We start from the raw sequence: 16,645 nt of genomic DNA on the forward strand, positions 1-16,645 counted from the left end.
ACGGACACACACACACACGGACACACACACACGGACATACGGACACACACACACACACGGACACACACACACACACACGGACACACACACACGGACACACGGACACACACACACACGGACACACACACACACACGGACACACACACACGGACACACGGACACACACACACAGACACACGGACACACACAAACACACACGGACACACACACACACGGACACACAGACACACAGACACACGGACACACACACACACGGACACACGGACACACACACACACGGACACACACACACACGGACACACACACACACACAGACACACGGACACACACACACACACACACACACGGACACACACAGACACACACGGACACACGGACACACACACACACTCACACACGGACACACGGACACACACACACACACGGACACACAAACACACGGACACACACACACACGGACACACAAACACACGGACACACGGACACACACACACGGACACACACACCAGCACAGAATCTCTTTGGTAGGAATCTCATTAACAAAGCAAGAGTTTTACAGCGCACTCGCTGATAACCTCTTCCCGGTATCTGGCCTGCACTACTTCCAGAGAAGCACGTCTGCAATGAGGACGTATCCCTCCACCTGGTGAAAAAAAGAAAAAGAGGAAGAGGAGATTTATGCCCCAATAGAGGAACACCTGTGGTTTATTAGATATAGACAGCTTTTCAATGGAATTACACAGGGTTGTTGTCCATCAAACGACTTAAACTATCTGCGTTCGACGTTGTTAGTGATGCGGCTATACATTTATGGGCTTGTGTGGAATTTATGAAGGGAGTTGCATCGTTTGAGAGGTGATTTAAAGCCTTGCATCTCAGCCGAAATAATCCGGGTCAGTTTCTTTATTGTGGCTCTGTGGGAAGTTTGATAGGACTGTAAAAGCGTGCAGGTAGGGTGTGGAGTTGTGTGTGTGTGGTCTGTTATCAGGTTTCATAGCATAGCATAGCAGGAGCGAGTACCTTTTATAAAAATAAGAAAAGACTACATTTAATACACATTTTAAAGCAGAAATGTAAATGTATTTGTTCAGAAGATTATGGTAGGTTGTATTTTTCCTCCAAGATTTTATATTGAACATTAAAGGATCCACCATTACTTCTTCACTGCACAATTTTAAATTACAGTTCCACACTTCATCGCCCAACCATAAAGAACGTTTATCTTTGTCTCCAAAGAACAGGGTTTTCCTTCCTGCTAGTTTCAAGGTCAGGTCAAAATGATTTTGTTATTCAACCGCTCATTAACTTTAGAAAGCTTTCTTGACGCTGATTCTCTTCTTCGGATGAAATATAGCCTGTTATCCTAGTCAGACTTATGACTTCATAAAACATTTTACAATGCAACTGTAACACCCAACCCCTTTGTTTGAGAACCACAGCGAGTCATACATCAGAAGGAAATTTGTCAATTTTTCAATGCTTGAATAAGACCTGTTAGTAGAAAATTGGTGAATTTGCAATGCTAAAAGTGTTCCTAGTCCTGTCAGTCTGCCCGCACACTGCGTCCCCTGGTCTTCTTTAATGTAATTTAGCGATGCTACAGAAAATTTTCATGAAGACGCATAAATCAAAACTGCCATTTCCATTTCGTAATGAAAGTAGAGCAGGAAAATAGTAGCCTCTGTGGGCTGCCTGAACTGAATCAGAGGGTTGATGGACCTTGCTTTCTCGCTCCCTTAATATTATTAGTTTTTATCTGATGATGTGCAGGCTTTAGTGCGGTACATGGAACTGATATGAGGTAGAAATTCCTATCTTGGATTAGCCAATCAGCAAAGAGCAGGGAAGCGACGGACCACCTGGTGTTTCTGTGGGCTCCAAACTCAATAAAGTATTAATTTAGCAGATACTTTTATCCAAAGTAGCTTACAGTACAAAGGGTCAATTTGAACCTGCAACATCTTGATCTGCAGTCAACTGCTCTAACCACTGAGAAATGCCCTCAATACCCCCTATATCTGAGCTCTTAGAGCCCTTGCTTATGGCAGGAAGGATCTGTGGCCACACCCACATTCCCCCCCACGCCAAGAGCCTGTACTTCCCATAGCTCCATACAGAAATTTGCGAGGTGAAATTCACTGTGTCCTAACCTTTTCGATTCCAAGTACATTTTAAACAAGTGCTATTGGCTAGAAACGAGTGGGGCATTGTTAATCTAGACGTTTGATTTGCCTCTGAAAACACACACACACACACAGATCCCGTTGGCACCTTCACAGAGTGAACCGCGCCGGCTCGTAAAACAAACAAACAAGAGAGAGCTCTGTTGCCTGATGGGCTCTCCATGGCTCCTCCAGCAAGCCTGACTGACCCATTATACACTAATGGATCTGAAGCAGCCACGTTATCCAGAGGTGGGCGGCCAGCTCCCGGCCTCTGCAGCGCTGGTGGGCGGGAGCCCTGGAGACATCTCTGGACCTATCGTCTCCCAAAGATTGTACTCTTGAGGTTTCCGAGAATCAAATATCCTAAATTCACATTTTCTTTTATGTATTTATGTATTTATTATAAAGCCTAGTTTTTAAATAGTGCTTCCTGGTTCTTGTCATCTAAATTCTACCCTCATTGACATACAAGCTGTCTGTAAAATTAAACTGTGGGTCAACGCGTTGACACGCGTCAGTGTCGAATAACAGCCGAGCCCGGTGGAACCTTTTCAGATCACCAGTTGTGGGATGATCCTTGTGAGAGGCCATGCCACTGACACCCAGCGCCCGCACTGTGCCAAGCAGAGAGGATGCCTGATCTGGCTCTGGAAGAACAGAGGCCTCTCTGGAGCTGGGCTAAGGTCCTGTTTTCGGATCAGCCTCTGCTCACAGGAAATGCACAACCGGCAAGTGTGATTGGCTGTGCTTCAGACGAGGGAGAGGACTAGGGCCAATCGTATCGTAGATACTGTGAAGCTGAGCAGCGGTGTGTTTAAATATGTGCATTTATATGTGTGGGATTACGTATGCATTTATGTGTGGATGTATTGTTAAATATGAGCATCTATACATGTGCGTGTGTGTGTATATGTGTGTGTGTATATGTGTGTGTGCGTGTGTGTGCAAAAGTGTGTTCGTCTTCCCTCCACACGGCCTCTTCTCTTTGGCAGCTCACCTCGATGGTTCCCTCCAGCGATGACGCAAATGACCCACACAGACTAGCCCCCACAGTAACACCTGTAAAACATTAGCCAACATGAATCAGAAGGCTCTCAAGCAGACCTTAACAGGCTCCTCCCCAGATGCCTGGCTGACGCTCTAGGGAGGAGCACAGGAAGGGAGGGGCGTAGTCCCCTCGGTCACCTGGACCGAGACCCCGGGTCTGGGGTCAGGGTCCTGCCTTTCCACTTAGCCTCCAAGACACAGCACAGCACATTTACATTGCATTTCCCTGTTTTCTTTAGCAGACACTTTGATCCAAAGGGCTATACAAGGAAGTGAGTGTGGAAAGTCCAGCAGAAGTTTGAGTATCAGGAAAGCATAGTTTTCACAGTTTTTCGGTGGTCAGAGTAAACGAACGGTCTATATTTACCTGGCATGTTGCAAAGTAACCACATCTCAGCTACCAGGCTTGGTGAACAATAAAACATCTCAACTACGGTGCAATAAAAAAAATATATATATATATTTAATATTACATAGTACAGTGCAGCAAAAACCTCATATCATAATCGCGTTAGCAAACAATCGCGTGGGTGTCATCTATTGCCAGGCATTGGTACAGCAGGATCTCGAATACAACCTGCAGAGAAAATACAAATTTGCAGGTATCACAAGAAGTAATGTACCGCTAAGTGTTGCTTTTGGTGCCCCTAGGCCAAGCAGAGTATACAACTCGCAACAGAATTTACATTTTTCTCACATTCTCGGACTGTCTTGGATTTTTTCTTTGATTCTATAGAGTGATGTGAAGGAAGAGATGTTGGTCTGACAGTCACACAAGATATTCAGCTTGTCCCTCTCATTATGCATCTCACCAGTTATTTTATGTTTAGTTATTCCTTCTCTCCAGGCCCTTATAGACAATAAGCATCCACATCAATACTGCTTTGAACAATTTGCAGAAGTGCGAGTTCTTCTCTCAAATCACATTCGTTATGGGCGTCTCCGCATGCCGCAATTCAAATCCATCATGAGAAGGAGACAAACTTAAGCAGTCACTAGAATACAGTACCATTCCCTACTTTCTCCCTCATTATTTTGACTTATTTCAACACACTGCTGTACAGTTCTCCAAAACTCTTTGATATTTTATGGATGTAGTCTTCTCTTTAAAAGTTCCTCTTCTGGAATATGGCATGCAAATTGTGTGTAAAAAGACCCAATCGTAGGTTTTGCGTAGTGTATGGAAGCCCAGAGGGACCAAAAGGATTAGCTCTCGGTGAACAGCACAGGGACAGAGCAGAAGGTGCAGTGGTGTCATGCTTGCCCCTCTGACGTGGGTGATGTAACCAGAGGTGTGGTATGCCCAAGGTTGCTGCACATGTGGCTCTAATCATGGGAAGATTGCCACCTGCAGGTAAAACATGTCATTGCAACCATAGATAAATATAAAGGGTAGATGTCTCGTCCGCGTTGCCAGTCGAACGTCCGCACGTGGCGGCCATCTTGCTACAGTCAACTCCCTCACCCATAACATTGTGTTGATGCTAAATGTACTTTTTAAATGACCATAACTTGCTAAATTTTCAAACGATTTTGAAACGGTTTGTTATCAACGTCAGAGATGTCGTTATGCCACTGCATAGTTCTATTCAATTTTTTTTTTTATAACATAATTATTCATAAGTATGCAGTGGCATAACAAGTTGACAATGGGGCTGTGATGTGTGTGGTGCTGAGAACCAAGTAGGTTGGTGTCTTTCAACAGCACCAGGGAGCAAGGCATTGTGGGAAGTGACACAAATCAAATGTTGTCACGAAAGTTGACAGGCCATGACAGGTTGACAGATATTGGTGTGACTAGGAACTAGTTCTACTGTCTGATATGTGACAAACAGCAAGTACTAATTTTATATGTATTTACAATGAGCAGGACACAGCCCTGTATCTGCCCTGTATCTTTGTGGAATGATACAGTGTGTGTGTGTGTGTGTGTGTGTGTGTCTCTGTGTGTGTGTGTTTGTGTATGTTTGTACACCATAATACTGAGCCTAGTCTGATTAATTAGACTTAGAGATGGCTGCCAAAAGCCTTGGGTAGAGTTGATTGGAAAGCCCTAAGATCGACCTCCCAGCTCTCCAACATGGGCTTAATTAGAATCCAACTAACAACATCAGAACCGGCCATCCCTCCTCCCACTTTGCACCCCTGCACCCCTCTCCCAAACACACACACACAGACACAAGATAGGGCCACTTCTTTCTGGCTGAAGTGCGGAAAGTTCGCTCCTCTGTGTGCAGCCCTTCTCCAGTCAGTCAGCTCGTTGTGGTGGCATGTCTCCTGATGATCCAAACAGACAGATTTTAACTCCACTGATATGAAGCCACTAATGACGACCAAAACTGGACGCAGGCAAAATGGAGGAGAGAGGGAGGAGGGGGGGGGAGGGGGAATGAGAGACAGGATAGAGGGACAGAGAGAATGATAAAACAAAAAAAATGCTTCTGCTCATGACTGAGGGATTATAAAACACAACTATCAGTAATCTAGCGCGAGGCTATATTCGTCCCGTTTCCGGTCTCCTTGGCACACGCTGTTAGAAAGGCGAGTTGGTTAGAGTGACCCAGCGATAGCGGGACAAGGTTCTAATAGATGTTCGGGTAAGGATGGATGAAAGAGGCTCCACAAAATCAAGTTAAATGGTGGTGTGAGAGGGAGTCAGGTGGCTGAGTGGTTAGAGAATCTGGCTAGTAATCAGAAAGTTGCCAGTTCGATTCCCGGATGTGCAAAAATGACGTTGTGTCCTTGGGCAAGGCACTTCACCCTACTTGCCTCAGAGGGAATGTCCCTGTACTTACTGTAAGTCGCTCTGGATAAGAGCGTCTGCTAAATGACTAAATGTCTAATGTCTAACAGGCCAGAGATCGAGCCATCTCTCATTATCTTACTCCCCGTGGTCGGTGTCTCTACGGCCAACTTTCACTATGCCAAAGTCACATTGGGACACAGTTAAAGACAGCCTAAAGACTTCAAGTCCCAAGATGCCACAGTGGGACGCTTCAAGTGGCCCTGGGTAAAGGGAAACAGTTCCACCAAGGTGCCTGAGGCCTTATGAGGCCAGCTGCTGTCTCCATCTTAGAGTCCATAGCATCAAAAAGGGTCGGACCCACTCAGTCAATCCTGGCTGGGCCCCGAGTCCTGCAGATGCTGCTCTGGCCCCTGAGCATAGCTGATTAGGGTTAGGGTTAGGGTAACCCTAACTGTTCCATTAATTCTGGAGCTGCCTTTTCTTCAGTGTCTTGGCACAGGCTCTTTAGACACGTACCTGACCTTCCAAAATGGCTCCAACCGCACAGTTCACCAACCAAAATATTACTCAGGATAGTAATGAAACAATAAATATGCTAGAAAATTATTTCACAATGTAGTTGGAGCCACATAAAAATGCCTCCTGTCTTATTGAGTGTGTCGTGTTGTTCTGGTAGCTAGCTCCCTGATTGAAAGACAAGTATTTTGTCTACTTCCTCCTCCAAAGACAAGAAAACGATTTTTCTCCAGTGGACTCATTTTGGATCCCCATAAATCAAATCTCTTGCTGGAAATGGTGGAAAAGAATTGCAGGCACTGGCTGCTCCTGAATGATGTGAGCGCCTAATGAATCTAACAGAGGGGGAAAACAAAGGCCATAGCTTGGTCTAAGTTGTTATTTTTCTCGGTAGGTGCGCTAGAAATTGAACACAAAAACAAGACTTTTTTTGGTCCTTCTGCAGAGGAGAACCGTCTCCTGGTGCCTGGAGTGCAGCCATGATCAACCTTGAGATTTCTAAGAAATCATTCATGTGCGGTTTTACCTCTTCTGTCAAAATATAGGCCCTGTCTTCGGATGTTTTCAGCAGAACCTTCGATGGCTTCTCTTTTCACCTTTGATATCTTGAATGGAGCTGAACAACTGAAACATTAGGATATTCAGCATCTGTTGATGGATGGACAGTGTATTGATTCAGCTAATTGAGTCACGGCAGAATGTAATGTTGATTTAAAGTCTTCCCTGCAGTGAAGCATATGTACCTCTTGCTTCTACTCTATCTGGATAAGCCGTTGTTAGCCTAAAACTCCGTTCTCTTCGTTCTTATCGTGATCTCTCCGCTGGAGCAGTGGCAGGGTTGATTATACTGACGGCGACGGTTTGAAACGGTCTAGACAATGTAAATGTTAGCTCTGCTAGCAACCGTAGCACGCGTTTGTTTATCAATAATCATATGCGTCTAAGAGAAGTCGCCGCCTGCAGTGGCCTAAAAAGTCACCCTTTAATAAGGGAGCTTTAAGCGGGGCTCATGTTTAATGAATCCTTTCATTCCTTAGGGAATGTTGGTCTTTTCTTTCTTTTTTGTTTAGCACGGATCAAAGAGGAGGCTGTAGAAGCGTGCGTGGTCTGGGGAGATGAGAGGTTGGGTTATGTAAGGCTGAAGGCCTGTTTATGTGTGCTCATGGAGAGCCTACTGATGCTAGAAGCTTCTAATGGAGGAGGATCGTGGCCACAGAGGAGCCCCCTGCCTGGCTGTCGACTCTTGCCGCACACCAAAGCCTTTTCACCAGGCCAGTAATGAGAAAAGACAAACATCTAACCGGCTGGCCAATACCCTCCCCCCCCCCCCCTCCTCCTCCCCCCCCCCCCCCTTCCCTCCGGGTCACTTACATGTTTATACGGTCAACCTTTAACACAGCTGAACGCTTGTTGACTTCATTTCAGGCGGAAAAAGTGTGGTCATTAGAATGCATGAGAGAGCGGACACTTGATGGAGCCTTCTAATATTTTTGTATGATTAAAAGTGTGTATGATAGCTGCTAGTGAACAAGGGGAAACACCTCAGATATTACATTTGAGTGCTTTCACTTCTGACCAAACGTCCGTCGAGTAATTTGCAGCTGTTCCATCTCTGTGAATGTGTGGATGAAGATCTAGTTGTTTGTGAACCGGTCAGACCAAATGTCTTTGCATTCTCTCTGAATCAGAGGGAGTATTTTAACTTTAGCACACAGAGGCTAACAAGTCCAGTCTGATTTAGGGCTTCTTATAACACCCCTTAACCTCCTGACAGGGCCACAGGAAGTCCATGCCATGGTTTGTTTACAACGCTGTTGCACTGTGGGAAACCACGAGGCCAGCACAGCAGTACTACTGTATATCTGACGATACCACAAGCCAAGATCTCATGTTTTCACTCTACAACACCCCGCAACACACGCACGCATTGTAAACAAACCCAGCATTTATCGCGATCATACAGCTCTCCCACCGGCACTCCCCCTTTGTGCACAGTCGCGGTATGTCTCCGTGTTGAGGCGAGGGATGGGGGGGTGGGGGGGGGGGGGGGGGCGGGGGGGGAAGGGTGCTCCTAGGGTGAAGCCCTTCCGATGACAAAACGACTGACGCTTTCCGCAGCTTCATGGCGATGGGGGAGGACGACGACGCGGGCTCTGGGTGACGCGCCAGACTGACTCCCGAGTCAAGTGGAAAATGGCTTTACGAGGCCTGTGGAGGACACGGAGGGTGGAGATGACAGAACATAAAGGTCCTCGGCTACTCTAACCCATTTAGACTGTGACAGGAGCTCAAGTCAACCAAACCTGACTGTGAATTGAATTAGAAAAACCGCGCTTAATGAAAAGTGAAAAACAGATCAGCCCTTAAAGCCGTTATGAAGCCACCTCCCCTTGGTCCTGTCCTTGTTTCTTCCCTGCCTCAAGACCTTTTGTTCGTCGCCGTGGAGATCGCTGCCTGGGAGGACGTTTCCTCGGGCTGGGAACAGGGAAGATGTCTGTAAAATGAGACTGTGGGTCAACGCGTTGACAGCGTCACTGTTGAATATGTCCCAACATGGGTTTGAATCTCGGCCTTCTCCCTCTGTCTCCCAACAGATGCTTCCTTACTCAGAATGGGACCAGAGGAGAGGCTCCGGGGGGTCCCAGGTCAGTGCTCTTTGATGGTCGGAGGGAGAGAGAGAGAGAGAGAGAGAGAGGGGGAGGCAGAGAAGAGGCAGAGAGAGAGCAGAGAGAGAGGCAAGAGAGAGAGGCAGAGAGAGAGGCAGAGAGAGAGGCAGAGAGAGAGAGAGAGAGAGAGAGAGAGAGAGAGGCAGAGAGAGAGGCAGAGAGAGAGGCAGAGAGAGAGAGAGGAGAGAGAGAGAGAGAGAGAGAGAGAGAGAGAGAGAGAGAGAGAGAGAGAGAGAGAGAGAGAGAGGAGAGAGAGAGAGAGAGAGAGAGAGAGAGAGAGAAAATCAGAGTAGGAGACACTGTGTGATAAAGCACAAATTTATCCTTTTGTCACCCACACACACATTATGTAATTATATGGCCCAAAAATAGCCACCTCTAATAAACCTCTCGAAGCCGAGGGTTTATGACAGGTTCACACGTCACTCTGACCAAGGTCTTTTTTCCCGCTGTGTTAGATGAAGGGACAGGGGTGTGAGATGGGGCAGTAAACCACGTTTTAACACACCAGGTCAAGGCAACGCCAGTGAGGGCTGAAAGAGACCCATCAACATGCTGGATCGCTACAGTGCAAGTTTCTGTTCTCTCTGTGCTTGTGTGTGCACATGGTACTGCGTGTGTGTGTGTGTGGGTGTGGGTGTGTGGGAGAGCACGATGTATTGACAGCTACTGAACAGAACCAAGTGGGCAACATCTCCAGACTTGCTGAGGAACAAACAGAGCCTCTGGCTCTGGCTCGGTTCTATGTGAGTGTGCTGACCTGTATAGTTCCAATCAGGAGGATATCCTCAAGTGAATGGATGGTGTGTCTGTTCCCATGTCTGCACGACTGGCACGGGTCCACCTCTAAGCCCGGGGTTTGGAGAGAATCAGGGATGCTGGGCAGAACTAATGAGTCTTGCATTGCAAGGTTTACTTTTCCCAGCAAACCAAATGACACATTTATTCCACAGCCTAACGCAGGACAAAAACAGTTTTGCCGAAAGTGGACGTATATTCTGGCGAAGCTCATTGACATTTTTTTTTGTCTGCGTCTCATATCGGTTTGTCATGAGTGGATGCAGGATGACCAGTTTGCTTGGTGAGTTGATGGCCTGGTGTGGGGACTGTCTCAGACTGCGTTCGGAGAGGTGTACAGGTTTAGTCATGGGGTGGTGTGGTGTGTGTGTGTGTGGGGGGGGGGGATTTGCCAACAAGAACATATTAGTGGGGTCATTTTCCCAACCACACCTTTTCCCTCTCTGAAGCCTGCGGTGGATGTTTCAACTTAAGGATCGACACTGACTCATGTATGGAAAGAGCTACTCAAATATTTATATTCCACTTGAGAACACATTGGTTTTTGGAACTTTTGGTGAGCTTGTTGGGACAAAAGACAGGTTGTGGGGTCAGATATCACTACGTAGTATGTACAGGTTGTGGGGTCAGATATCACTACGTAGTATGTACAGGTTGTGGGGTCAGATATCACTACGTAGTATGTACAGGTTGTGGGGTCAGATATCACTACGTAGTATGTACAGGTTGTGGGGTCAGATATCACTACGTAGTATGTACAGGTTGTGGGGTCAGATATCACTACGTAGTATGTACAGGTTGTGGGGTCAGATATCACTACATAGTATGTACAGGTTGTGGGGTCAGATATCACTACGTAGTATGTACAGGTTGTGGGGTCAGATATCACTACGTAGTATGTACAGGTTGTGGGGTCAGATATCACTACGTAGTATGTACAGGTTGGAATTGCGGAATACCCAGTTCCATGGCATACTGAAGTCATGAACAAGTTACGACTTCTGCCATCAGATGAACACTGACAACATTGTCAAAATAGGGTAGCAGAAGTGGTTAAAACATTTGACTGCAGATCAAGAGGTTGCAGGTTCAAATTCCTCCTATATTGTGTGTTGCTTTGGAAAAAAAGCATCTGCTAAATGAACCCATTAGTATTACTCATCTGGTCTAAAAGGTGTGTATCCCACTGTCACAGTTGTGACAAAGTGTTATTGCAGGATGTACAATGTACTGTATTGTTCAAGATCAACTGCTATCATGAATGCCTCTCTACAACACAGTGTCACTCATAAGTCACAGTGCAGGTAGATGTGCCGGCTGCATCTCTGTGTACATCTACTCTCTACATATCTATCTATAATAGACTGCATCTCTGTGTACATCTACTCTCTACATATCTATCTATAATAGACTGCATCTCTGTGTACATCTGCTCTCTACATATCTATGTATAACAGGCTGTCTTCCTGTCCTTCATGTCTTCCTCTCCTCACTCTCTGACTCCTCTCTCTCTCTCTCTCCCTCCTTTCTCTCTGTCTGTGTCTCTGTCTCCCCCCCCCTCTCTCTCTCTCTCCCCTCGCTCTCTCTCTGTCTCTCCTCCCCCCCCCCCCCCCCCCTCTCTCTCTCTCTCTCTCTCTCTCTCTCTCTCTCTCTCTCTCTCTCTCTCTCTCTCTCTCTCTCTCTCCCCCCCTCATCCTCTCCTCAGCCAAAAGGCTGGAATCCAGAGATTCAGAACAGAGAAGAGGAAAAACAAAAGTCCTCGCTTCTAGGAGATGGGATGGCTGCATGTTTGGGGTCAATTGGGCCGACCTTTCCCAGTAAATCTTTAATGAGGCAGTTACTCTTTTGTTTTGTTTTGTTTTTCCTCCTTTTAATAAAATATGGAATAGCATGTAATTGTATCCCACTTGCGCGGTCTGGCTCTACCCAGCCTCGCCAGAGGAAGGAAATGACTGAGAGAGAGAGAGAGAGAGAGAGAGAGAGAGAGAGAGAGAGAGAGAGAGAGAGAGAGAGAGAGAGAGAGAGAGAGAGAGAGAGAGAGGGAGGGAGAGAGGGAGGGGGGGAGGGGGAGGGGGAGGGGGGAGCTGGTTGTGGGTTTAGCAGTTGTAACAGAGGAGAGAAGGGAGAGTTTAGTGTTCCAGTGTGATTCACACTGTATTGCTGCCCTGTTATTCTAACCAGAGAACACCATCTCCCAGGCTCCTCTTGAACTAATCTTTGCAGACAGATACAATCAGTGCCATTACAGTAACAGTACTGCTGAAATATAAGACCTCACAATAAGGATTTTAAAACATCCAGGAGGTTTTGTGCAAATGAAATTATTCTTGAAGAAGCCTTTTTCAGAGCCTTTCATTTTGAAATATCCCAGTTCAGCAAATTCCTACATTTTGTCAAGTAGTGTTTGTCTATACAGTGCGTACAGTATATGCCTGTGCATTTGTAATTGTACTGGACATGTAAATGTGAGTTTGTGTGTGAACCAGACAGATACACATGCAGTTAAGCAGCCATTACAGCTACATTAACATGCTGTTTCAGTTGCTAGGTGTTGTGGTCTGTGTGAGTATTATCAAAATCAACTTCTGGAGTGGCCAAGTGTGTGGTGAAGGATGTTGCTCCACAGAAGTGAAGGCTTCGAGTTGTTTTCGTTCACCAGGGAACTGGTTTATGGGAACTGGTCTTTAGGTGCTAATCTGTCATGTGACCAGTGAGTTGTTGGCCCAAAACCCTCCATTCTCTGGCTCGTGGAGTTGTTGGTGAACCACTACGGACATGTGACAGATAAAGTTCATGAACACCAATTCAAAGACCACAGCTTAGAGGATTGGTCAACAGCAGAACAGGGTAGATGAAGCCTCTGGCCAAGTCAGAGTGTTCCTCTCGGTTGTCAAGGAAACGTGTGGGGGGGGGGATCCAGTGCCGCTTGGACCTCTGCTGAGCGGCCCCCAGCAAACATCCCCGGCCTTGCCAGTGCACCTGGAGCCAGTCTTGCACCACACTTTGTTTTTCCTCCATCTTATGTCGGCGTTAGCGACTCTGCGGTGCAAAAACAACGTATCCATCCTGAGGATTTGGCTTCACATGTCCACGGCTGTCTGGGATGAGGCCTTGCATCATTCTCGTGTGTGTATGTGTGTGTTACCCGCCGTGACAGGCAGGTTTTATTTTGCGTTGCGACTTGTTGTGCGAAAGAGAGAGAGAGAGAGGAGGAGAGGGAGAGAGAGAGAGTTTTGTCTGTGCTTGTTTGGAGATGAGGCGACCTCCTCAGGGTCAGGGCTGGGTCTGTCCAAACAGCTGTTCTCTGGGAGCCATCTCCCTGCTCCCACTTCCGTCCACAACCCTCGTCTACATCACGTTGCAGATGAGCTGAGAGACGTGTTTTACTTCTCAGCCTTGGCGTCTGCGCCAGAGGGGAGGGGGAGGAGAAGGGTGAGGAGAGGAGAGGAGGATAGAGGAGAGGAGATCATCTGTTCGGCAGTCCTTCTCTGGGCTTCCAGTGGTTTGAGACCATGGTGTCATGACTGTCACACTGTGAAGCTTGGTCTGTTAACATCCTGGTGTGCAAAGACCGGGGTCACATGAAGAAATATTTTGAACATTTCTCTGAATACTTTGACACGGAAGTATAATACGGAACCTTAAAGCATTATTTTTTTTAATGTAAACATTGCAAAATGTCAAAGCTCTGTAAAACCTACAACTTTTTATGAGGTGCTTTCTACCATTAAACACCAGACGACACTAGAGAATCCCTAGAGGAGATAAATAATCTAGTTTTCAAACCAAAACAGATGCAAAGTATACGGTTAGGGCCCTAAATTCTAGCCGTGTTAACAATAACAGCATTTCTGTGTGCCTGGCAGCGTGAGGAAACAGAACGGCAGTCTGCGGGTTAGCAGTCAGATAACATTCTTTCCGTAGAGTAGGAGGAGAGCTCTAGAGTGCTTATTAGATAAATGTGCTTCCAGTTATAAGTGGCAGTTTTTTTTAGCTATGGTGGTCACCCGCTTTCGGCGGGACACAAGGAAAGGCGTTGTGAACTTCTCACTTTTCCCCTCAAAATCAAGTCCCTGAACACACAGTGGCGTCTTAACAAAGCCTGGTGGGCAGATGAGAGTTTGGGGTTGGCGGGTAAACCTGAAGGTTAAGGTCAAATCCCCAACAAGTCTTAGCTGAGCACTGGGTGGGGATTCTAACTGCATGCAACCTGCTGTTACAAATGGCCTGTCCAATAGCTGTTTAAAATACGTCCGCGTGACTGTATCCACTCCCCGTCTGGATTATAAACATTTACTGTTGATGATGACGTTGACAAGTGCTGTTGGTTCAGTGAGACATATAAGGTAAAGAGTAGCACCTATGTAGTTTACACGAGAGACTACAATAACATCCCATAATAGGCTGGTTATGTCAACTTAGTATTTACCTATCACTATAGCTGTCACTGTTTCAGCTATTGTTTCAGGTGAATAGTGATCTGATCTTGGCTGGTTCTGTGCACTGCTATAACAAGAGGAAGCACAAGCGTTCTCAAAGAGCATTGTTTAGAATCACCCAGGAATTACCATTAGGATGTTCAACAATAGTTAGTATATCTTTGAAAGCAGTAGTGTAGACTTTGACTGTTGGGAATCTTAAGCTAGCTCTTCAACCTCTATCATAACGCCAACTGACTGTCTCTTATTGAAACACGGACCCATCATGAACCCTCAGAAGTGAGTGTTGAAGTATAGTCAGTCTAAAGAATGAGTGAGACTATAGAGCGAGGGACACTGCGTCTGGCTTGGAGTGAAAATGTGGGAGAAACTTATGACCACCACGGGAAGTCACCTGAATGTCACCTGGAATGTCACCGCTAACCACTTTATCTCCCGACGCGGGCGAAGCCAGCATATGCTTTCTGTCGCCGTGCCGACCACCTGCCAAACCAGAACTGGCGGAGTTCTGTCAGTGCCATCCATCTATTAGCGTCACCTCGCATTATCTACATTAACATCGCCATTCAATTCTCTTTCCCTCTTCTCCCACCCCCTCTTTCCCTCCTTCTCTCTCATTCTCTCATTCTCTCTCTCCCTCCTCTTCTCTCTATCCCTCTTTTCCTTCTCTCTATCCCTCTTTTCCTTCTCTCTCTCTCTCTCTCTCTCTCTCTCTCTCTCTCTCTCTCTCTCTCTTCTCTCTCTCTCTCTCTCTCCTCTCTCTCTCTCTCTCTCTGTCTATCCCTCCTCATTCTCTCAACGTCCTCTCGCTTTCTCTCCATCTCTCTCCTCTCTCTCATTCTCTCCCCCTCCATATCTCTATCCCTCTCTCCCTCCTTCTCTCTCTCTCCCCCTGTCTCCCTGCCTCTCTCGCCCCTACAGTCCTCAGGCACCAGCGTGACGGTGGACATCTCCGTCATGGGCGAGGCCCACGGGCTGATCTCAGACCTGCTGGCGGACCCCTCCCTCCCCGCCAACACCTGCACGTCGCTGAGGGCCGTGAGCAGCCTGCTCACCACCCAGCTCACCCTGCAGCCTCTGCACCGGCCACGCCTCGCTCCCCTGCTCAACCTCGCCGACGCCTACACCTGCTCCGACTCTGAGGAGGGGCCTGAAAGGGGGGAGAAGACCCCCTTCCCCAAGGTAGGCACTGATGCATGATGGGATTTGGAGTTTAAGTTGGGGGACCAGGATGGCAGTAGGTAGTGTGTGAACAGAAAATGAATGGTTCTTAACTTTCAGCATGTGTTTTGCAAAGTGAAGAACCTGTTCTGAGTACTCAGTGATTATCCAACACAATGGGAGCTTTACCACCGATGTCTTCCATTTCCACCATGTGACATAAAAACACACTCTCACACACCACGCACGCACGCACTCGCACGCCCGCACGTTCAGGGCTTAGTGGCCTAACGAGCGCTCCCTCACTCTGTCTTCCACTGCGGAACACAGGGATGTTTTCACTGGGTTCAGAGGCGAGAGGAGAAACAGGCAGTGTATGTCTGATGCTTCCAGGACTGTTCTCTCTTTCACATCCACAGCTGTGTCAACAAGACAGATGTGGAAAGGCAGACAGTGTGCGTGTCTGTGTGTGTGTGTCTGTGTGTGTGGGGGTGTGTGTGTGTGTCGGCAGAGTAGGGAGGAGTGATGAGGGCAGCCGTGAAGGTGAACAAGGCCCTCAGAGTCGTACAGGACGGCAGAGTGTATATTTACAGACAGGAACCTCCCCTTCCTCCCCTCCTCATTGACGACACTCCAGTCATTTATATCAGAGCTATCCTCTCAGGGAGATGTACACCGTTTTCTCAGCTCTGTCTCTGTCTCTGTCTCTGTCTCTCTCTCTCTCTCTGTCTCTCTCTCTCTGTCTCTGTCTCTGTCTCTGTCTCTGTCTGTCTCTGTCTCTGTCTCTGTCTCTGCCTCTCTCTCTCTCTCTCTCTCTCTCTCTCTCTCTGTCTCTGTCTCTGTCTCTGTCTCTGTCTCTCTGTCTCTGTCTCTGTCTCTCTGTCTCTGTCTCTCTCTGTCTCTCTCTCTGTCTCTGCCTCTGTCTCTCTCTGTCTCTCTCTCTCAGTCTCTGCCTTTCTCTCTCTCTGTCACTCTATCAGTCTCTGATTCTGTCTCTGCCTCTCTCTCTCCATATGTCTCTTTTCTCTCTCGGGGTAGGGCTGATGGTTCTCCCTGTCATCAAGTCAGTCCCAAGGCTGACAGGATATATTTTTAGCCCGACGAGAT

General features: G+C 47.2%; 1 protein-coding gene across 2 annotated transcripts in view; it reads left to right on the plus strand.

Moving 5' to 3' along the window:
- pde3a (phosphodiesterase 3A, cGMP-inhibited) overlaps positions 1 to 16,645 on the plus strand; it is a 61,447-nt gene that overhangs the window by 22,450 nt on the left and 22,352 nt on the right. Inside the window, exons 2-3 of one of the 2 annotated variants that reach the window (XM_062462556.1) lie at positions 9,069 to 9,119; positions 15,299 to 15,559. In XM_062462556.1, the coding sequence (XP_062318540.1) occupies positions 9,069 to 9,119; positions 15,299 to 15,559 (312 nt within the window). The remainder of the gene's footprint in view (positions 1 to 9,068; positions 9,120 to 15,298; positions 15,560 to 16,645) is intronic. The other variant, XM_062462557.1, reaches the window with a different exon arrangement.

The sequence above is a fragment of the Osmerus eperlanus genome, chromosome 5, assembly GCF_963692335.1.
Source record: "Osmerus eperlanus chromosome 5, fOsmEpe2.1, whole genome shotgun sequence".
NCBI classification, from domain to species: Eukaryota; Metazoa; Chordata; class Actinopteri; order Osmeriformes; family Osmeridae; genus Osmerus; species Osmerus eperlanus.